Here is a 24876-nt window from a genome sequence, read left to right as displayed (position 1 = left end):
TTTCTCTCTGGAAACATAAGTGGGAAACCTGAAGTAGACAGTGGAGGGAAGCCTGAACCAAGAGGAAACAGGCTTACTTTCATTTGGTTGCTCACTCTGCCTTATTACTAATGCTTTTTGTCTTAAAATGGCAACACGTGGTTGTGAGATAGAAATATCAAGGAAAGCATTTTACCAGGCCTACATTCCTATGACTAATAAAACTCTGTTGTCAGTTAACGCTATATTTTAAATTCCAGCTTCTGTAGAACAATAAGGCATGCTGTTCCTTTTGTTTCTTCCTTCAGGGGTAGAAGAAAACAGTTTGGACAGTTTTGTTTTTGATACACTGATTCCTAAACCAATTACCCAAAGGTACTTTAACTTATTGATGGAGCATCACAGAATTATACTCTCAGGACCTAGTGGTACTGGAAAGACCTATTTAGCAAATAAACTTGCCGAATATGTAATAACCAAATCTGGGAGGAAAAAAACAGAGGATGCAATTGCCACTTTTAATGTGGACCACAAGTCAAGTAAGGTAAGTCACAAATTCCTCAGAGAATTGTTGCTATTTATCCATAAGGGTTTTAAGCAATTAAGCTATAAGATTACGTGAAACCCATTCTGAACATGGAAACATACCATCTCTTTGACTAAAACTAAAATCTGGTGGATGACTCAACTCTGTTTCATGAATTTAAGCAAGACTACTTATTCAGTAATGTTCAGTTATCACTTACTTCACAAGCACTGGGAATATACAGAAGAAAATGACAGTCTCTGTTGTCTCAGTTCTCTTAGACAACCATTTGGGAAGTGTTGGAGTAGAAAAAGATCCATGCAGAGCTCTGTAGAAGCAAGAAGGGAAAATAGAACTCTTCCTGGAAGAATTAGAGCTTTATAAAAAGTCAATATTTGACCTGGGTCTTAATAAATACGTGGGAATTAACTGGGGTGTTACAGCAATGGGGATGTGGGTATGATTAGAATTGTCTAGGGAGAAGTTCTGGGAGTAGCAATTTGCTTACATTTTATTTCTATAGGATTTCTGCTTAGGAATCTTAGGAAATTGAACCATATTTCATTTTGCCATCAACTAAGGTCTAATGTACCATAATAATCAGCTTGAACACTGTCAGCTATAAATTAGGCATCAGGGGTCTATAAAACCTAGCCAGTACTTTCATATATTATGAGTAAAACAGAGAACCCTAAAAAGAAAATAGTTAATGCCTAACATATTCCTAACACTGGAATATTTTTGCCTATAAGTACTCATTACATTCTTAATCAATTCAACCTAAGCTTCTCTTAGGAAACTGCATCTGGGGGCACCTGAGTGGTTCAGTCGGTTAAGTGGCTGCCTTCAGCTCAGGTCCTGATCCCAGGGTCCTGGGATGGAGCCCCACATCAGGCTCCCTGCTCAGTGGGGAGCCTGCTTCTCCCTGTTCCTCTGCCTGTCGCTCTGCCTCCTTGTGCTCCTTCTCTCTCTCTCTGTCAAATAAATAAAATCTTTAAAATCTTTTTTTTTAAAAAAAGGAAACTTATGGGCAATATCTTGATGGAATCCATATGACACTGGTTCATATTATTTTTCCAAAGATAACCTGGTTAGATGATCTAAACTGACCCAGTCTCTCAGAAACTTCAGGCCCACACATTTTCAGAAATAAATGCAAGTTACAAAATTCGGATTGGATTCTTGAAATAAACTAGACATACATTTTAGTGAACAAAACATTTCTTAATGTTATGAACAACAATATGCCAAAGAAACTGAACAACCTAAGAGAAATGGAAAAGCTTTTAGAAACATACAACTTACCATGACTGAATCAGGAAGAAATAGAAAATCAGAATAGACCAATTACTAGTAAAGAGATTGAATCAGTAACCAAAAATTTCCCAAAGAAGAAAAGCTCAGGACCAGATAGCTTCACTGGTGAATTTTGTCAAACATTTAAAGAATTAACACCAATCCTTCTCAAACTCTTCCAAAAATTTGAAGATGAGGGGACACTCCAAAACTCATGAGGCCAGCATCATCCTAATATCACAACTAGAAAATGATACCACTAGAAAAGAAAACTATAGGCAATATCCCCAATGAGTATAGATGTAAAAGTTTTCAATAAAAATACAGCAAATCAAATTCAGCAGCATATTAAAAGGATCATTCACCATGATAAGGTGGGATGTATCCCTAGGATACAAAGATAGTTCAACATACAGAAATTAATCAATGTGATACTGCATATTAATAGAATGAAAACAAATCATATGGTCATCTCAATAGATGCAGAGACAGCATTTATGAAGTATATCATTCATGATAAAAACTAAGACAAATTAGGTATAGATGGAACACATCTTAACAAAGGCCATATATGACAAGCCCACAGCTAACATCATAGTCAGTGGTAAAAGGTTGGTAGCTTTTCCTTTAAGATCAGGAACAGGACAAAGATGCTGACTCTCATCACTTCTATTCAACATAGTACTGGAAGTCCTAGCTAGAACAATGAGGCGAAGAAGATGAAGGAAGAAGAGAAGGAGAAAAAGGAGGGGGGAGTGGGAGGGGGAGAAGAAAAGGTATCAGAATTGGAAAGGAAGAAGTAAAATTGTCTCTATATGCAGATGACATCATTTTATATATAGAAAATCTTAAAGACTCTACCAAAAAACTGTTAGATCTAGTTAACAAATTTAGTAAAGTTTCAGGATATAAAATTAACATACAGAAATCTGTTGTGTTTCTATACACTAACAATGGATTTTCTGAAAAAGAAATAAAGAAGTTGATCTCATTTATAATAGTATCAAAAACAATAAAATACTTAGAAATAAATTTAAAGAGATAAACAATCTCTACACTGAGAACTACAATACATTGATGAAAGAAATTGAAGAAGACACAAATAAATGGATAGGCATCTCATGTCCATGGGTTGGAAGAATTAATATTATTAAAATGTCAGTACTACCAAAAGCTATATATAGATTCAATGCAATCCCTGTCAAGATTCCAATGGCATTTCTTATTGAAGTAAAAGAAAAAAAAAAAACACTCATAAAATATATATGGAACCACAGAAGACTCTGAATAGCCAAAGAAATCTTGAGAAAGATGAACAAAGCAGGAGACATCACACTTCCTAATTTCAACTATACTATAAAGATATAGTCATCAGAATAGTATGGTATTGGCATGACAACAGACACGTAGAATTGGCAGGCACAATGAAACAGAATCAAAAGCCTGGTAATAAACCCAAGCCTGTACCATCAACTAATATTGGACAAGGGAGCCAAGAATACTCAATGGATTCTCTTCAATAAATGATGCTGGGATAATTGGATATTCACATGCAAAAGAATAAAACTGTACACATATTTACATTACTCAAAAAATTAACTTGCAGTGGATTAAAGACTTAAATGTAAGACCTGAAACCATGAAACTCCAAGAAGAAAACATAGAAATAAAGCTCCTTGACATGGGTCTTGGTAATGATTTTTTGGATATGACACCTAAAGTACAAACAACAATATAAAAAATAAACAAGTGGGAATACATCAAACTAAAAACTTCTGCACAGCAAAAGAAACCATCAACAAAGTGAAAAGACAACCTATAGAATAGGAGAAAATATTTATAAACCATATATATATCTGTGAAGGAGTTAATGTCAAAAATATAGGAAAAACTCATACCACTCAATAGCAAGAAAAGATATGACCCAATTAAAAAATGGACAAGGGACCTGAATAGACATTCTCCAAAGAAGATATATAAAAGGTCAACAGACACATGAGAAAGTGCTCAACATCACTAGTCATTAGGGAAATGCAAATTAAAACCACAATGAGATATCACCTCATGCCTGTTAGAAAGGCCATCATCAAAAAGACAGGAGATAACAAATGCTGGTATGGATGTAGAGAAAAGGGGACCCTTGTACACTGTTGGTGGGATTGCTAATGGATATAGTCACTATGGAAAAAAGTATGAAGGATCCTCAAAAAATTAAAAATAGTACTGCCATATGATCCAGCATTTCCACTTATGTGAATGTATCCAAAGGAAATGAAAACACTAACAAAAAAATGTTTGCACCCCCCCCCCACCACACATGTTCATAGAAGCATTATTTACAATAGCTAAGACATGGAAACAACTTAAGTGTCCCTGGATGGATGAATGGATAAAGAAATTGGGGTATATATACACATACACATATACATATATATGTATATGTATACACACAATGGAATATTATCCAGCCATAAAAAAATGAGGAAATCTTACCATTTGCTACAAAATGGATAGACTTTGAAAGCATTATGCTAAGTGAAATAAGTCAGAGAAAGACAAATACTGTATGATCTCACTTATATATGGAATCTCAAAAAAAAAAAATTACCTGAGGCAGAGGATAGGGGGGACAGGAATTGTAAGAAAATGGTGAAAAGGTATAAACTTCCAGTTACAGGATAAATAAGTCTTGGGATATAATATATAATATGATGACCATAACTAACACTGCTGTATGACGTATAGAAATGTTGTTAAGGGAGTAAATTCTAAGAGTTCCCATCACAAGAAAATGTTTGTCCTTTTTTCTTCTTTTCTTTTTTTATTGGGTCTATATGAGAAGATGGATGTTAGCTGAACCTATTGTGGTAATCATTTCACAATATGTGTAAATCAAATCATCATGCTATTCACCTTAAATTTATGCAGTGATGTATGTCAATGATTTCTCAATAAAAAATGTTCTTAAGGAGTAGTTTATTAAGTCCCTATCACTGACCAACTGTGGGATCTAAGGCAAATTGCTGAATTTCCTTTGCCTTAGTTTTCCCAACTGTAATATTGGAAAAGTAGTAGGGGCATGGTAAGAGCTAAGCCTGTGTGTGTGTGTGTGTGTGAGAGAGAGAGAGAGAGAAAGAGAGAGAGAGAGAGGGTGAGGGGGAGAGAGACATATATATAATTAATGTATAATGGCTTTCAATAAAGATTTCTTTCACAAATACAGACCCATACAGATACCACCCCCCAAACTTTGTTCAAAGCTGTCTTATATGTCGTTTTCAAGGAGAACAATGATGTACATAAAACATGCTGGGATCTCTTAAATTTAAATAAATACAGCACATGAATTCCACATATTCTTTGGAACTCAGCACCATTCAAATTTTTGTTGAACCACCCATTCTCATTTCAGTGAAATAGAGACATGTAACCTGAGGCCAAATATTCAACTATTCTCTAAGCAGAAGTACCAAGAGCATAGTCATTTGTTTGCTTCAGCCTACATGTTTAATGCCTCCTGTGAATTCTAGGTCTCCTCAGAATGTTATTTAAAAAGCGTTTTGGGCACCTGGGTGGCTCAGTTGGTTAAGCGACTGCCTTCAGCTCAGGTCATGATCCTGGAGTCTCAGGATCGAGTCCCACATCGGGCTCCCTGCTCAGCAGGGAGTCTGCTTCTCCCTCTGACCCTAAAAAAAAGAAAAAAAAAGGGTTTTTACCACCATTCTTTTTCTTCTCAGCCAGAATGATGAAAGGATTATGTCCCTTAGCCATCGTCAGTGTGTTCTTTGGATTTCCCCCAATGTTGGTATGACTTTAGAAGTGACTTCCTTATGAAAAAAAAGAACAAGTGGTTGGTAAAAGGAGAAGAATAGATTTGTTACAGGAAACCATGTCATTTTGACAAAGTTGGGAATCACTTAAAATCAAGTTTTGAATCAAGTAGAATAATTTGGGCTTCATTAGGATGTAGTTTAACATGGTATAATAAAACAATTGGTTAATTTACACTAACAAAATTTGCACTTATAAAATTACTTACACTTGTAAAATTACTTACACTTATAAAATTTGCCTCACCCCCAAATCTACTGTTATATTTAGGTTCTTTTTATTTCAGTTAAAAAACTGTTTAGTGTTTGGAGATGTTCTTAATCAATAATATTATACAAATCTTTAAAAAAAAGATTGTGACCAAACATTTCCAATGCTCTTATTTTCTTCTTTTCCTGAATAAAATCACTTGTGTCATTAACAGGTCAGCTTAATGTTTGTTATTACAAAAATAATGAAAAACAAAGTATTGCCAAGAGTGTTGGAACAGAATTAATGATGCTAGGAAGAAGTAATAGGAAAGATCCCTGGACAAATCATGCGGCGTTCGGCACCACGAAAACACAAAATACAACTAACAAATGTTTATTGTTTCTTTCTGTTTGTAAGATATGAATGAACTGTCAATGATGCTGAATACAGTAGTTGCTAGAGAATTTAGCCACTTCTTGCCAAACTGTCAGAGAACCCACAGTGGTTTTTGTTTGTTTGCTTTGCTTTGCTTTCCTTCGCTTTTATGTGCGGCATGGGGTGAGGGGGAGGTAAGTGAGAATGGTCTAAAGGAATAGGGATGACTAGTTGAGATTGTCTGAGGGACAGATGCTCGCAGTGTAGATTTACTAAAGTGGGAGCGAGGCATGAAATGATAAATCCCGTCCCTGGAAAAGGAAGCCGTGTAATGGGGGACGTGCATTATGCTAGGCCATAGGTAGCACCAAAGAGACAAAGCCAAAAAGCACATACTGATTCAAAAAAAAAAAAGAACAATAAAACCATCAAATGAAAAAAAATCTTTTCATGTGTTTGGTACCTCTGCATTTTACATTCTGTCCCTCTTCCTGCTCTGCAAGCCCTCCCTCCCTGGAATATTTTGATCGAGAGAGAGCAGTAAACATACACAATCACACTTTGTGACATTTGATATAGCGGGCCCAGAAGGCTGGAGATGGATTTAGTAAATAATATGTGGCCAGCTGAAAACACTTGGAATGTTAGGTAGGAAAAGATCAGAAAACTGCTCTTGGCAGATTCATTTTTGTTGTGTCTAGACTCAAAACCAGAGAAGGCAATGATCAATAGCTTTTATAGAACTGCCGAGTTCTCTTTATATTTTCAGAGTATGGGATTCATCTTATTATCAGTGTCCATCTGGTAGATGTACCTGTTTTCTTTTGCCTAATTAGATCTTGGACATGAAACTTTTGATGCTAATGCCTCAGTACTTCAATCTAAGATTTAACCCCAATTAAGTGACAATGGGGATTATAAAGTGATTTCAAAGGGGTCTGAGAAAAACTCTTAAGTTGTATGCCAAAATTAGTTGTGTATGCCTATGTCCACTTGCAACTGGTCCATAGCTTTCATAAGATTCCCAAAGAGGTCTACTACCCTTCTCAAGATGAGAGAGAATCATCATAGAATCAAATGGCCCTACTTTTCCAAAATCACTCAGTGATGTCTTAATTGCCAAATTCAATGCCCTTTGCTTCTTTTCTCTGTCTCTCTCTCTCTTTTATTGCTTATGTATAGAAAATCGCTATAGGTAACCTTCCCTTTCTAGAAATTCCTCTAATTTTCATGATTATCATTCTCTGTTTCCTTCTTACCCTCCAGCAACCTCCTTCTCAGTCTCATCCACTGACTGTTTTTCCTTCACCTACTGGTAAATGAAAATATGACCCAACATTCTGTTATCTCTCACTTCTGTTCTCACCTGGATGACTCCCCTGGTTTCAATTTATATTGACTCCAATTGGACACTGTAAGCCATGCCCACTCTCCTGAATAGTAGGCCTTTCCCTTAGCATACACATATGTCTCTATTAGCATACTAAGTACACATGTTTAGAAAACCCAGTTTCAACTCTGAAAAAATACCAAATCCATCTTCTTCCATCCGTCTCCGCTACTGCCACCCTCCCACCGAAATTAACACTCTCTATCACTTGGATGACAACAACTGTTTTCTAACTGCTTGATTCACAACATCTGTTAAATCTTCCTTCTCTCTCTTTCTGATTTATCCCTTCCCCTCATGGAAAATAGAGTATCTTTTCATTATTAAAGTCTGACTGCATTAAATCCTGCAACGTTTTTCCATTGCTTTCCGTACTAAGTCAAAATCTTCCCACACCTCTACCATCCCTGTTGAGTCCCATAGTGTTTCTTGGCTTCAACAGTTTTGTTACTCTCTTGACGGTTTCTCTTCCTCCTCTGCAATATACTTACCACACTTTGAAATCATGATTCTGACTATATTACGCAGAACCCCAGACATAACATTCAGTATTTGTTGCCAACAGAAAAAGTCCAGTAACCTTTCAAATCATTCCAGGTTGCAAACTCTTCTTTCCAACTTACTTCACATTTATATTCACAAAAGATATACTACCAGTTTCTTTCCTACCACATTTTTTGTATTTATGCCTTTGATTATTCTTTTCCCTCTATTTGGAAAGCTCTTCTTCCATTTTTAAGCATCAAAACATTACCTAATCCTAAAAATAAAAAGTTAATAGCAAATAATACTACCACCAGAAAGTCTTTCCCAGCAGTACAAGTAAGGTTTACACACTCTGAACAAAATCTTTGGTGTATGCTTTTTTTTTTTTTTTTTTTTTTAAGATTTTATTTATTTATTTGAGAGAGAGAGAATGAGAGACAGAGAGCATGAGAGGGAGGAAGGTCAGAGGGTTGAAGCAGACTCCCCGCCGAGCAGGGAGCCCGATGCGGGACTCGATCCCGGGACTCCAGGATCATGACCTGAGCCGAAGGCAGTCGCTTAACCAACTGAGCCACGCAGGCGCCCCAGCTTTTTTTTTTTTTTAAAGATTTTATTTATTTATTTGAGAGAGAGAGAATGAGAGAGAGCACATGAGAGGGGGGAGGGTCAGAGGGAGAAGCAGACTCCCTGCCGAGCAGGGAGCCCGATGTGGGACTCGATCCAGGGACTCCAGGATCATGACCTGAGCCGAAGGCAGTCGCTTAACCAACTGAGCCACCCAGGCGCCCTGGTGTATGCTTTTTTGATACATTATTTTTTTAAAGATTTTATTTATTTGTCAGAGAGAGAGAGAGAGAGCGCCAGAGGGGCAGAGGGAGAGGGAGAAGCAGGCTCCCCGCTGAGCAAGGAGCCCGATGCGGGACTCGATCCCAGGACCCTGGGATAAGCTGAAGGCAGACACTTAACCCACTGAGCCATCCAGGCAACCCAGATACATTGTTTTTTTACTGTGAATTACAGTTTGTTTTTTTATACACACACACACACACACACACACACACACTCACTCATGTAACCCACTATTCTGGGCAATAAGCTTCTTGAATGCTTTTTCCATTTCTAATTAATCATTATTTCCTTCATATTTATGTTTCCTTTGATAAATAAATTGCTCTTTCCCTACTGAAAAAAACAAAACAAAACAAGTCAATGGTTCACATTTGTTTATATAGAAAGATGCAAATTTTTCTGCATGGATTCAAAGTCTATTTTCTTTTTCATTGCAACCACCACTACCATGAACAATTTCTTTTGTAACAACAGAGCACTTATTATTTCCCCAAACACATCACACACTCATACCTTCCAGCTTCCACTCTTTATTATTTGTACTTCAATAGTTTGTCCCCAAGTACCCTGTTCTCTGAACAACACGTCCGGATGAGGTGCCTCTCCTAAGTTTCCCTATTGTGTTTTGTGCATTTCACTTACCACACTGTTTTTGTGATTTACTTCTTGACCTCTCCTTATCAACTCTAAATTCCTGGAATGGAGAAATAATCTCTGAATCCTTAGTGCCAAGAGTACCTGAAACATAATAAGTGCTTGCTAAGGTGTTTTGAAAGGATAAATAACTGCATAATTATCATTTGGAATTCTACTCATTATTCGAATTCATCTCAAATTCCACCTCGCTATAAGTCCATCAGGATCCCCCAGTTCGAAGTAATCCTCCTTCTTCCTACAAACCACGTTTCTCTTTTAACCTCTCTCATGGGATATTTTACATTGCATTTTGTACATTTGTTAGTTATGTATGTACCTATCACCTCCCAAACTCCAGCGTTTCCTTTTCTTTCCTTTCAAGCTTTCCTTGATATCTACCACCTAGGCAAAATCTCCTCCCCGACCTCTCATAGCTCCTAATATACTATGACATTGTATTCAAATGATTTACCATATTTAAATTTTAGTACTTAATGTGACCATCTTAAAGCCTACAAGGGAAGACTTTTTAACCCCTATGCCCAGAAAAGTACTTGATTCAGTTCATAATTAATGTTAAACTTACTAACTTGAACGATGATCCATTATTTTTGTACACCTCAGGATTGTCTAGAGCATTGAACGTAGAAGATAGGCAGTCAACGTTTTATAAATGAGTGAATGACTTAATATGGGTAGATTATTTTTTTTTAAGATTTTATTTATTTATTTGATAGAGACAGTGAGAGCAGGAACACAAGCAGGGGAAGCGGGAGAGGGAGAAGCAGGCTTCCCGCCGAGCAGGGAGCCCGATGTGGGGCTTGATCCCAGGATTCTGGGATCATGACCTGAGCCGAAGGCAGACGCTTAACGACTGAGCCACCCAGGCGCCCTTAATATGGGTAGATTATTGATATAAATTCCATTTTTGTCTTTTAAGATAAATGAAATTCTCCAGACTATTCATTATTTTAAACCTATTTTTCTGTATTCTCTGATGTAGGCTATATTTATTCAATGTGATTGGCTCGATGTAAGATATACAGTGCATTAGTTTTCTAATAAATTTTATATTTAAACTTAAATGAATATATTACTAAATACCTCAAAACCCTGGCCTGATCCTTTTCTGCCTTTAGTTCTAAAAGTAGTATTACAGACAGAGGAGGAGGCCTCTAGGGTGAGTGGTTCATATATTCACCTGGCTGCCAGAAATTGGAATCATGGAATTGTTTTTTAACCCTGAGCAAGATTTACAAATTGAAAATGTCATTGTAAATATGCAAATATTATGGAAATGCTCTTACTGATTAGGATAATTTTAAGAAACCTAATTATGTGTCTGGCCTACCCATCTGTGAGAGCAGTCAATCAGTGAACTTGTTATCATATTTAGATTAAAAGCTATTAGAAAGGAATAATACCTGTAGAAAAAAACCAAGAAGCTCAAGAAATGCTAAATGCTAATGTCAAGTGACCCAGGGAAATATAACAAATTTTATATTTGTTTAAAATCACAGAAGTTGCATACAGATTATAAATAATAACCATACTTCTGTCCAAGTCCTGGGGCTGTGGTTTCATGCACCCTATTGAAATGAATTGGAATTAAAACATTTAAAGTATTAGTGGAAACTTAGGTGTGCCATTTTGGACTTCTTATAAGGTTTGCTAAAATCCACTTTTATCATTGTAATACTAAAAGCAAGAATGAAGTCTCAATATTTGTGATTTATTATGAGAGCTCATATCCAGAACTCGCTCCCCCCACTCTCCTTTTTTTTTTTTTTTAAGGGGAAACAACAACTGAGAAACATGCTTTTGTTTTCACAATTTTATATTTGCTGCAGCTGTTCTGTACTGGTTTTTCTCTTTGCTCTTTTCTTTAAAAAATATATCCTCTCGGCATTATATTTTTTGCTTTGTTTTATATCATTGGAATGACCTATGTGTTTTAATCAAAGATACTGGATGGCAAAGTGTGCTATTCCTAAACTATGAATTGCTTGCCATTGGTATAAATTTATCATTGATGTATTTGTTTTCTTTATTTTTTTCAAGGAGTTGCAACAGTATCTAGCTAACCTGGCTGAACAGTGCAGTGCTGATAATAATGGTGTAGAACTTCCTGTTGTAATAATTCTTGATAATCTTCATCATGTGGGCTCTTTGAGTGATATCTTCAATGGTTTTCTCAACTGTAAATACAACAAATGGTATGCTTATGAAATATTTTGAGTGATGAAATATGAAAAAATGATCAAATTTGTTTCTTATGTCTTTATACCTTTTAAAACCAATGGTGGATGCCATTAATTTGAGAAGCTTTCATTAATATTATAACATATTTCCAAAAAAATCCCTGTGCATTTCTTGAAACATCTATTTATTCATTCAACAATTGTGTTCCAGGTAACTTAATGAAACATGATTTACTTGATGGTGTTAGCTTCTACAGATATGCAGAAGGTCTGGGAAACCAATGTCAATGACAGAATGTTTGGATCAAGGAAATTAAGAATTAAAATGAAGTTCTAGAGCTCTGGTTTCATTTTTACTGCATATCAAAGTTTAAATTCACCCTTCCTATAAAGATAAGTGTAATGCATTCAGATATATCTCCATTAATGAGTCTAATTTTTAACTAGTTACAATGAAAGTAAAGCTTGAAGTAGGGTATAAAAAAATCTGAAAACTCACTAAAGATTCACTATAGTATGGCCTCTAAAGGAAGGACCTATAAGAGTAACCTAAATATTAGTTTTAATGGTACAATATCCCAATTAATCTCTGCTAGAGATTTTTTAAATGTTAAAAGTAGATCATCATAAAATCAGCATTGAAACAAAACTACAAATTTTCTCATATCATTAAGAAACTTTAAAATATCTATGAAATAAGAAAAGGAAAAATTAATGAATTTGATTATAATCATACGATTCATAAGATGTTAGAATGAGATTAGATAATCCTGTGATTATTCTGTCTAGCCTTTTTATTTTATAGATGAGTAAACTCAGGCTTAGAAAGGTAAAATGATTCTCCTAGGATGCTAGAGCTGAAATTAGAGCCCCAAATCCAAATTTCCAGCTAAATGATCTTTGTCATTTTTCAACCTAACATTACAAAATTACCCTTTTAAAGCCTAATGTTAAAATGGAATAATCCATATTTACCTACATTGTTTTTAAGGCAATTTTAATAGACTAATCTCTATTACCTTCAGCACATCTACATATTTTATTTTATTTTCCAGTCCATATATTATTGGAACAATGAATCAGGGAGTTTCTTCATCACCAAATCTAGAGCTGCATCACAATTTCAGGTAAAGATAAATTGAATGTTTTGTTTTGTTTGTTTGTATTGTCTCTTTCAGTTTGCTTTTGGTTAGTGTTTTTCCATTTGTACATTGACAGATCCTGCCAGTAGTGACCTGTGGTGTGAAAATAATTCTCACTTCTTCTAACACTCTTTCTCAAGCAGACATTTTGTAATCCTCAACCTGTAATCAGAAGTATTTCTTAAAAAAAAAAAAAGAAAAGAAAAAAGAAAGGAAAGGAAAGAAATGTTTGTCCTGCTCACTATGTCACCAGCTAAAGTAGAGCACTTTTCTTCAAAGTGTGAGGAATGTGAAGAGAGTTCCTATTTCAGGATTTGTGATTCTCCTACAGAAGAGTACTCAGCATGTGTACTCCCACTCATTTCTGACGCACATGAGCTTCGCTTTAGCTTAAAAAGAAAAGTTAGTTATTTTGTATACCTCGAATGCTAATAGATCTCCTAACCCCTTTGATCTTTAAAAGGAGCCACCAATTGACATGGCAATATTCTTCATTTATATTGGAAAGAGAATACTGTGGACTTAAAACTTAATTTATTTAAAGATTTCTGGTTTTGTTTTGTTATGTTTTGTTTTGTCTTTTTGTAGGTGGGTGCTATGCGCGAACCACACAGAACCAGTGAAAGGCTTTTTAGGCAGATATCTTCGAAGGAAACTGATAGAGATAGAGATTGAAAGGAACATACGCAATAATGACTTAGTCAAAATTATAGATTGGATTCCTAAGACATGGCATCATCTCAACAGTTTTTTGGAAACACACAGTTCTTCTGATGTTACCATTGGTGAGTTCCAAAACTGCACTGTGCCATTTTCCAGGACCTAAGACTATGTGGTAACAATGACCAGATTGGATGGCAGAAAATAACAAGTAAAGTTCATTTTTTTTCAGGCTCCCAAAGATTTAATTTCTTTTTTCTTCTGAAAGTCTGCCTTCTTCTAGGCTTTACATGTCTGATTAGATTCATTTTGCCTGACAATTATGGTTTACTGAGATTTGACTGAAATCACATGAGTTTAATATAGACACATATTTAAAAATCAGATAACCATTTGAAATAAATTATATCTGTTTAAAGTCCCTTTTTATGCTAAAAACAAATTTTAGCCAGTGGCTCACATCAAATATAGTCATGAGAGAAGATTTTAGTTAGAAATAATTTAGGTGTTTTATGGATAACTGAGGTGTTTCATACTTTTCATTAAAGCAAAACTGAATTACTTCTCTTTAGTTGGCATAAAGATGTTTATTTTTCTAATCCTTCTTAAATTGCATGTATAGAAGTCTCTTTCCCATTGTGATGGATTATAAAGATGTACTCACCAAAGATACAAGGTAAATGAAAAAGAAGAACTTTACAATTGAGATCAGAAGACCAAGGCTGAGTCCCACTCTGCAAATAATAACATATTTTATATTTGGCAGTTTACTTCAGCACAGTTTCATCATCTATAAAATGGGGCAGGTTGACTGGATTATGACCTTTAAGGTTTCTCTTAAGTCCAATATGTTATGTTCAAGATTAAGATTTTAGGGTAAAAGGAAGGAGAGTTCAGGACATTGAGTCTTCACTAAAACATACTTTGATAGTAATCAAGCTGGTCAAGATTGTAATTGTTTAAGAATCCTGCAAAACATATTATTAATTCCCCCCAAATGATGTCTTGAATATTTGTGTGTTTAGGTTGTTACATATAATGGTTCTCAAAATGGTTTGCTTCTTCTTAGGCCCCCGACTTTTCCTCCCTTGCCCTATGGATGTAGAAGGTTCTAGAGTGTGGTTCATGGATCTCTGGAACTATTCTTTGGTACCTTACATTCTGGAGGCAGTGAGAGAAGGTCTTCAGGTATAGTACTCAATTTTCTTTACTGTTTAAAAACAAGCAAAATCATCCTTTAAAGCAAAAAACATTCTTTTCTCTGGGTATTTATACAGAAAACTGAAGGCCTGAACTATATAAATATACTGGTAAAGTTTTAAAAATCAACTAGTATGCAACACTTTATTTATTTGTGTATTCTGTTCTGAAAATAAATATATAGAAGAAGAAGAAAACCTTTATTCCAATAACTACCCATTTAAGGCCAAACTAATAGCAGTCAGTTGATAGCCAGTTAATTAGACAGTTCTATATCTTATAAGACAGACATGTTAACATGGGCCTTGATCATTTATTCTCTTATCATATAGTTTGCAACAAGTAGTTTTTGCTTATGGGTTCCCTGTTTTTAGTATGTTTCATTGTTTTAAGCCCTTTAACATCACTTGCAAGATCCTTTACTATTTTGAGGGAATGCTCTAAATTCTAAGGCAGTTGACTTTTTAAGATCTATGGCAGGTTGGTTTAGCAGCATCTCTGCTGTTCCTCTCATCTACCTTATGTCATGAGGGGCTACGCTGTCTCTTCTATGTACTCTTAATGAAAAAGTCAAAATACATCACTAATAAGAAAATTCTGTTTCTTCAACAAAATATACTGTCTCCTTAAATTGGATTTGAGATTTCATGAAATTGTAGAATTGTAAAACTCAAGGTTGAATCTTTAAGATTTTTACTGCTTAATCATCCAACTTACTGTAAAAGAAAAAGAATCTAATCTTTTCAACAACTCGGCCAAAGTTTAGGAAGTTTTTGCTTAGGCATCTCTATCTCTGATTATCGCAACTGCTCCTAGGATTAAGATATAGTTCTTGCTTTTCATATTTTGTCATCTGCAATACTGTGTTAAGTATTTTACCCTTTAAAAAGACACTGGTTATGATACTCCTTCCTTTCCCTTCCTTTGACCAGTACACTCTCCTCACCTAGTAGAACAGAAGGGCAGTATTTAGAACCATCATGATGGTTCTGGTGAACATGATGAATAAATATTAGGTGGATGCACTGAGGATGTTCAGAGATACTGATCCTAGAGCATGCTATCCACTGGTTTTATTCCAGATTTAAGTAATACAATTTCATATCTGATGGGTATGAGCCAATCTAGCCCCAGTTGTTGTTTGGTTCCAACAAAATACAAGACTATACCAAAGGTTTTTATTTTTTAAGTATAACATCTCACTTTTCTGGGTTCCGCTGAAACTGTTATGCTAAGATGTGAGTTGAGTCTCTCAATTTCAGTCATTTTATACAAAAAAGAAATTTGTGTGAAAATTTATAATATGCTAGAAGTCATAATTTTTAAAACTAATATTTAAATGAAGGTTCTCTTCATACAGTTTCAGTATTAATAAGCTGTCATCCAAGTCTTTATATACAAAATCCTCTTTATTTCATATGTGTTCGCTAATACAGATAAAGAAAAAGAAGATTTTACAAACTCAAAAACAGTAATACCTAACAATCCTTAACTTCCTTAAGTCTTATTTTTTAAAACTGCATCAGTTCTTTTTTAAATACTTAAATCAATATTACTTATAAAACACTATCCTGAGAATTATAATTTTAAACAGCTTCCATTTAGGTGAAAGTATAACCATTAGAGTAATGCCAGTTTCCCAGACTAAAACTGAGAGATATTTCAAAATTATTTTTGAAGAAGGATAAAAATGTCTCGTTTCTCGCTGTGGTTCTAGAAGTTTAGTAGTAGGTTAGTGTAAATGCTGAATCAACCATGATGTAGGGAGTAAGGGGGGAAATCCAGCACACAGGAGAGATAAGAAAGGAAAACCCTCTGGTGGGTAGACAGTTCTCATTGCTACTGAAGGTTGTGCTCAGCCAGAAGTCCATTGGCAGATGATATTCCTGGGGTGGTCCATAGATGTTTTCTGTAAGAAAAGGACTCATATGTGTTATGAACCATTCCCTTGGATCTACTGGTAACAAAGAACCTTGAATTGGAGCAAGAGAGGAAAAAAAAAAAAAGCCTGATTGCAAAGATGAAAATCTGAGTTGAGAGGAATAGAAAAATCTCTTTTCAAATGAATGCTTTGATGAGGAACCATGTAGGGAATGCTCTCTGTCAGATGTTCTAGTTGGAAAAAAATACTGGTGATACAATGGATTCTGATTTTTATTCTGGTGATTCTACCTTTATTGAAATGTCAACAATCAATTTATAGTATTCTAAATATTTAAATATTTAATAGTTTATTATTTTTAATATTTCAATATTTAAATCTTCTTTCAATTATTTTTCTATAATATCTATTTTTCACTGAAATTTCGAATTGGGCCTCTTTAGCATTTGGTCACCTCCAATCTTGCTGTCCTTGATGATTCTTTAAAAGGCTGGCATCAGTTGATTCTAGACCTTCATATTCTTTTTGTAACATTTACATTCCAAGAATTACACATTTTCCTTCAATTAGCTTAAGTTGGATAGCAAGCTATCTCTTATAGCTCCATAAAGTAGGTTTTTAACTGAGAGGAAACTTTTGCTCCAAAACAAGATAACCATAAAAAAAAAAAAAATATCTAGTGATTGCTACTCCTGCCATTATCTCCCCAGGAATACACAGATACCAGGACCTGGCCTGCTGGCTTGCTTGCTTGCTTTCTCCCTCTCTCTCTCTCTCTTTCTCTCTTTCTCTTTTACTCAAGGCAAGGCTGACACAACCTCATACAGTTCCTCCAGGAGAAACCCAAAAGATAACTCCAAGGCAATCCTTATGCCTTTTGCGGTGTCAGTATCCACCATTTTGCTTTTGTCTCTGAACCACAAAAAGCCAACAAGCCATGTAGAACACCTCATAGTGTGCTATCTGAGACCAGATAGCAGCTGGGAACCAGGATTGCAGGAGGGAAGGAGGAGCAGGTCAAGGCAGGACGGAAGTACATCAAAGACCTAGTTTGGCCATGTTACTGCCCTCTTCTCTGCATTTTAGTTAGTTATTTTTTTTTTTTAAGATTTTATTTATTTATTTGAGAGAATGAGAGAGAGAGGGAGCACAGAAGGAGAGTGAGAGGGAGAAGCAGACTCCCCGCTGAGCAGAGAGCCCGATGCGGGACTCGATCCCAGGACCCTGAGATCATGACCTGAGCAGAAGGCAGACGCTTAACCGACTGAACCACTCAGGTGCCCCTCCCTGCATTTTAGCTTTTCTTTCTGTCCCCCTGCAGCCTTGTACTTGTTTACAAAGTCCATTCCACCTCCACCTCTGCAGTGCGCCCTTCCTAATTTGGTTTCAATCTTGCTTCCAGCTTAAAAACTTTCAACATGTCTTATATTCACCTTCTCCCCTCTCCTCCACTACCAGTACTTTAGCCATTATCATCTCTTTCTTACCGACTCTTTGCTTCCATTTGAGTCCTGACAACATTAATGCTTCCATTTCCCATTTTCCTCTTCTTTTACTGCTGGCCTTATAAATAAACATCTAAAAAGAATTTTTACAGGAAGCAATGAGATTATTAGAGGAAATTAATCCAGAGAAAATGATTATCAGAGAAAGTATTTTTATTTCCAAAGAAAATTTGAGTAGAGTGAGGTTGACGGAGAAAAAATCTCTTAACTTTATTTATCATCTTTGCAAAGTGCACTTTAGTAGAGAACTCTATTTAGTGTCTAGCATAGCTTTTTTCAATTCTCCATCACTGGAACTTTTCTTCCTCAACTGTGAGTTTTCTTTTGGTTTATAAAATTACTAATAAAGGTCAATGTGAGCAGTGATTTCTATATGCATTTAAAATAAACCCCCTTATAAAAAAAAAAAAGAGTTAGAGGCTTAAAATAAACCCCCTTCATACTCTCTCCCAAATGCTGACCATCTATCCCAGATGTTCATCTTTATTTTATTTCTCCTTCAAGTTGAAAGAGAGTTATGTAGACATATATTTACAATCTGGAAAATTGTATATGGACCCAATTCCCTTGAAAGTCCCATAAGAACTCAATGTGCAAAGGAATCACTCAATTAGTGGTCACCTGTTTTACCGAATAGAAATGTATTTGATATGTATTAAATACGTGATCATTTTTTAGATGTATGGGAAACGGGCACCTTGGGAAGACCCCTCAAAGTGGGTGCTTGACACATACCCATGGAGCTCAGCATCTCTGCCTCAGGATGGTCCAGCATTACTTCAGTTGCGACCAGAAGATGTTGGGTATGAGGGCTGCATAGCCACTAAGGAAGCCTCAACCTCGAAGCACATTCCACAGAGTGACACAGAAGGGGATCCTCTGGTAAGAAGCTGATGTGTGAGTCTTCTAATACTATCTTAACAACAGTGGTGGTCATCAATATGTAGTCATTTGTATCAAAGATACTAGTTATCTTAGGTGGTATTTGGAACTGTTCTGATATAGGTATTCAGTTTTTAACTCTTTTGCCTTTGGCCTACTTTCATCGGGGGAAATTCTTAAAAATGAAAGACCAAACTTGTATGCTTAACAATCAAGAAACACTAAAACCAGGCTGAACTCTGTGACCATAATTTTTATCTTATTATACAGAAAATTATGTAAATAAATTAATAAATCTTCAACATTACATGACTCACTTCACTAGATATTTAAGAGAAAACTGAATTTTGTTCTTAAATTTAAAAAAAATATATAATCTAATGTACACTTGGAGAACTAAAGAATCTTTTACATATATCAACTAGTCTGACTAGACTTATAGTTAGTCTTTTGTTGCCTACAGTAGAGAAGACTAAACTGACTTGGAAATCAAAGGGAAGTTATTCCCTCTGATTCTCCCTGTCTTTCTTAATTTGAAGTTCCATATGGTTTAAGAAAGGTCGGTAAAACTCCAAACTATGAGTACTCTGAGAATATTAAGTAAGTGGTATTATTGGAAAAAGATTTTATTTTTTATGTATTTTTTTCATGTTTATGGATGAATTTGTATGGCTTGGTGTCAGGTATAATGTCTTTATTAGCTTACCATTCTATGGCTAAAGAAATCACTGGACTTGTACAATCAATACAGGAAGAAAAGATACTGAAATAAAGGCCATTATGTTATTTAAAACAAAAAAGGAAATGATTAAAAATCATAACCTATAACTATACCCAAGAACATAAAATGACTTGACATTTTATGGAATATTCTTATACCCACAACCCAACATATATACATTATCATCTCAGCTGACCAGTCTTAATATTTTGGGGGTGACATGTAAACAAGCTGATAGATTTTTAAGGTCTTTTCCACGGCAGAAGGCATACACACACACACACACACACACACACACACACAATTGTGCATGCTATTTCAAAGGGCTCTGTAGAGTCATGGAAGTATATACAAAGGCCTGATGAGAGTCCAGAGAACTCCTATATAGGACTTCCTACATTGGACTTTTGCTCTAGACCGTAAAATCCTTAAGGGCCTGGACCTTTCTTTTTCTAACAGGTAGTAGGCCCTTTAGCTCATACATAACTTGAAATCAACAGTGGTGGAGGAATTGGTTTGGATGCAGCATAATTGTGAGCAAATACTAATTAATTGCTGATAGAATGGTTTAATATTTAACAGAGTAAATATAAACTTTAGGATACAAGTATGAGTTATTACATCTGAATTTTATAAACTCTAGTCTTGCCTTTGCATGTTGATATACTGTGTCTGTTCCAGGTAAGGAGAGGTTTTATAGAGTTTGTTTTGAGAATTAAACTGTCGAGTAAGGGACCCTTAGGGGATGCCCTCAACTTCCCAGTTCCCACAGTCCTGATCAGCTAAACCCATCCAGCACTCTTCCCTGGCTCTGAAAGCTCTTGTCTTCTAGTATGGAAAAGAGATCCAGAGTCTCCCATACTGAGTGAAAATTGGGGTTAAAAAATCTGACTTAAAATGGCTGCCCAACTAAACATCTTAAGAAACAGGGGATTATGGCGTGTTAAATAGTAAAAGACTTATTATCATCTAAAAGTAAATCTTTGGATCAAGCACCTTCTGATAAGAAAATAAATATTCCATCTGCTTTTATTTTGTTATCATCCTATAATTACTGGCATCAAGTAAAAATATATTTGCCATCCAATCTAAATAAAAAATATTTGGAAAAAATCCACTATTTAATGTCAGAAATATGTTGGCTATGAACAAGGATACAAGTTGTTGGTGCATCTCACAGTATTTTGTTCATCATCAACAAACTCATTCATTCTTTCAACAAGTATTAATAAGTATGTCCTCAGGGCTAAGACCTGGTAGATAAATAAAATATCATTTCTGATCTCAAGAAGCTCACAGTTCATTAGTGGAGAGAGACATCTACCTATATATAAGTTACAGTAAAATAATGGTAGAGTCACATGCTAGATAAAATTGAGAGTCCATTGAGGAAGTGATTAAGAGAAAGCTTCGTAGAGGTGGAGATTCTTGAGCTGCGTCTGGAAGGAAGAATAAAAGTTCATCATGTGGTTGGATGGAGGACGTCCAAAATTAAGGAAGCAGCAGGTGAAACGTAGAACAGCGTAATAAAAATGATTATGAATAAAAATGCTATATGCAGATTGATGGGATTAGAACAAAAGGGACAAGAAGAATTAGAGCTACAAAAGTCTGCGATTGCTAGATTGTGCCGAGGCTTGTTTATCTTTGTAGGAAGTTAAAACTTTATCACACAGATAATGAGGACTATCAAAGGTGTTTGGGCAGGGGACTTACCTTAGCTAGATTTGCAGGTTATAAAGATCTCGTTGGTAACAGAGCAGAAGATAGATTAAAGAAGAGAAGATGGAGGCTGGGAGCCCGGCAGATTGGTTATAGCAGGGGTGATAAGGACCTGAGCAACGTGTTACAAATGATAGACGTTATATTTATGACTATGGATGTGGGGAAGGCAGAAGAGAGGAGAGGAGGGACATTCTTTTGCAGAGAATAATGATCTATCTCAGTGACTATTGGATCATATTTGTAACCTTGCCCCCGCTTGTAATCCCCTTTGACTTGAATGCACAAAGCAACACTATGAGAAGGCAAATTAAATCTCGTGTGTACATTTATTATGAGTCTAAGACTTGGAACTTATTCTAATAAAGCATATTTTCTGTATGGCACCATCTTCAAAGATTAAGACTTTAATGACACTTCTATTACACCATAAAAGTTTTACAACATTCAGCATTCAAGTGATTTCAAACATTTGTGACTGAGGTTAGAATCATACCCCTTTAAACAGACGTCATTTACAATTTCTACTCTTAGTAAATCAGGAGGACACTCAGCACACAATTGTGTTTTACAAATGATCTTCACCCAAATGCTTGAACATACAGCCAGCGACTATTGTCAGAGGAACTGACATCAAAAGGAGGGAGGCAATATGAACGTGCATGAGGGGAGGGGTGTGTGGGTGAGAGACAGGGAGAGAGAGAAAGTATGTGTTGATGGAGACATTTGGCTTTTTGCCTTATGGGGTTTGAGAGGCTGTCACTAACTATTTTCATTTCATATCTGTATGTAGCTGATTTAATAAATTCAGAGAGTTAGACTAACAATTATGTTGAAAAATATTGTCCTGAAGAATATTAAAATTACTTTAAAATATGCTATCACTGTAGCATATTTTAAAGAGAGGCACGGTTGCTAAAATTGGTGATTACCAGTTTATCATCGATTTCACAAACGTTTATTGAACACGCATTTTACACCGAGCACACAAGCGTCCATAGCTTAACATATGCCTAAGGAATCCTTTTTTTAGATTTCTCTTTTTTATTGGATCGGATTCTCCAGTTCTCTAATTTGGAAAAAAAAAAAAAAAGAACAACTGGGATTACTTTGTAAAATAATAAAATTACTATGCATTAGACAACATAAAGATTAGGACAATTTCTAGAAACCCTTGACAAGAAAACAAGTCTTACTCCTTTCATGAAGACTTGTGCCAGTTTTCCTGCGCTTTCTAAAATCGTTGAACAGTGTATCCACAATTTGCTTTTAAACAGTCTTTCTTCTCTAATGGTGGATCTGCGGATCTATCAAAAGCCAAGCAAGGTGGCTGCCTTTTATTTTGTAGTACATGGACACGCTAGCTGTCTGTCTCCCTAGGTGCCTTCACGCGTATGTCCCTTCTCCTGGAACAAACATTACCATTGTCCTATCCACTGGGAAATCCGAGACAGCTGCTATTGTTCCAGAAGGTGGCTTTTGTTTTCAGTGATATATCAATCATATTTTAGCCAGAAATGCAACAACAACAGAAACTTGACAGTGATTCTTTCCCTCTCCCTCCTCAAGCACTCATGGTCCGCTTCGTTCAATCCCCTCCTTCGAGGTCAGCTCCTAAACAGCAGATGGTGCGCCTTTGTGCGGCGGCTGGCTTCATTCCACCCCATCCCCTCCTTCTCTCCGGGGAGCGCGCGCGCGCGCCTGCGTGCGCGCCTGTGTGTGTACGAGCCTTCCTGACTTTCACTTGCTATTCAATGCTTTCTGCCTCTCCCCGCCAAAAAGCCGGGAAGCTTGGCGTGTTCTCCTGCAACGAGCCCGGATGTCCAGCTGTGATACAGTTTCTTTCCCCGTCTCCCTGCTGGAGCCGTATTCATTCACAACCCCAAATAAAAGAGCTATCTAGAGGCCCGATTCTGTCCTTATGGTTTGGTGGTGTAGCCATGTTTGGGAGAACCGGGATGGGAGCCGGAGGCGACGAATACAAATCTGAAATGGTTTTCCCGTTTCGCTTGGATGGGAGGAGGCGCGCTGCGTCCCTGTGGCTCAGGGCCGAGTGTTTGGCGGGGCTGGCTCACTCACTGCATCACTGCCTACATCGATGTCTCTTTTTCTTTCTTCAGATGAATATGCTAATGAAACTCCAAGCAGCAGCCAATTACTCGGGCACCCAAAGCTGTGACAGCGATAGCACCAGCCACCATGAAGACATTCTAGATTCATCTCTTGAATCTACTCTCTAGAGGGTGAAAGAAGTTAGGGGAAGAGACTATGCTTTTTCAAAAGGTTTAACAAGTAAGGTATTTTCACTAACCCACTGCCAGGATGAAAGCACCCTGTCGAGGGCCCTGACCCAGAGTCGTGGTCTCCGAGGAGGCAGCAGAACTAAGTCGGAACGGCCAAGATGCTCAGCTGAAACGGAAGCTTAACTTTATTTTATTTCTAGGCATTTTTATATCCTTGGAGTGATGTCCGGCTCCATTACTCAACTGGGAAGGACCCTAAGGACAGGGCAACGGAATCGATTGCACACGGGAGAGCCAAACTGGACTTTCTGTTTTTTTCCTCTTTAAAAGTTTACAATGCAGCCCTTTTTTGTCCCTTCCTTTCGTTTCCTCTGAGGGGCCGTCCTCCCCCCAAGCAGGGCCCCTTCTTCTCCGTGCAACCTCCTTCGTGCCCCATGGTGCTGGTCACAGGGCTCCAGCAGCGTTTGTGTTGTGCGCTCACCCCATTCCAAAACGAAGCCAAGAGGCCAGTCCTCCGTCGGCACGAGCGGAATTGTGCGACCGCCAGGAAGACACGACCACGGCCAGCTGGAGACGTGCCAATGTCATTCTTAACTGCGACGTTCACATGATGTGCTCCGCCAACTTTCTCGTGTATGATCACAGGTTTTATAAGGTTGTTTTTACCACAGGTTTTATAAGGTTGTTTTAAACCACCTGCCCACTCCCTTAACAAGAGTTTTATACCAATTATTAGTCAACACTGACAAAAGGCTTTCTTAGGGCTTTATTTGTTGGAGCCTTTTCAGTGAAAGAAGGAACATTTCCTATGGTGCTGTCTCACTGCCTTAAAACAGATTTCTACGACAGTTTAACAGTTGGTTTAAATCCTAAACCATTGGTAATCTCCACTGTCTTTTCATTTTATAACCAAGCAACACCAGTTAACACAGTAGCCTCATCTCTAGATATCTGTTTGGGGTTTGTTTTTTGTTTTTTTTTCTTATTTCAGGGGTTCTTTTTTTTTTTTTTTTGGAAGAATTGGATAGGAGAAAAATCAGTATTTTTACCTTGGGAATAGATCGCCTCTCCTCCAAAATGTTCAAGTTAGCCCAGAAACCCTCTTTGACCATCACTTCAAAGTGAAGACATGTGGCTACCCTCCATCGAGTTCTAGGC

General features: G+C 36.6%; 1 protein-coding gene across 2 annotated transcripts in view; it reads left to right on the top strand.

Annotated features, from left to right (window-relative positions):
• Positions 1-23715, top strand: part of NAV3 (neuron navigator 3) — a 347818-nt gene extending 324103 nt beyond the window's left edge. For both annotated transcript variants that reach the window (XM_021678554.1, XM_021678552.1), the window contains 7 exons: positions 288-523; positions 11622-11776; positions 12817-12888; positions 13492-13688; positions 14633-14751; positions 18829-19032; positions 23596-23715. In XM_021678554.1, coding sequence (XP_021534229.1) covers positions 288-523; positions 11622-11776; positions 12817-12888; positions 13492-13688; positions 14633-14751; positions 18829-19032; positions 23596-23715 — 1103 coding nt within the window. The remainder of the gene's footprint in view (positions 1-287; positions 524-11621; positions 11777-12816; positions 12889-13491; positions 13689-14632; positions 14752-18828; positions 19033-23595) is intronic.
• Positions 23716-24876: the final 1161 nt, after the last annotated feature.

The sequence above is a fragment of the Neomonachus schauinslandi genome, chromosome 5 (genome assembly GCF_002201575.2).
Source record: "Neomonachus schauinslandi chromosome 5, ASM220157v2, whole genome shotgun sequence".
Taxonomy (NCBI): domain Eukaryota; kingdom Metazoa; phylum Chordata; class Mammalia; order Carnivora; family Phocidae; genus Neomonachus; species Neomonachus schauinslandi.
The sequence above is the reverse complement of the archived record's forward strand: the minus strand, read 5'-3'. Positions and strand labels throughout refer to the sequence as shown.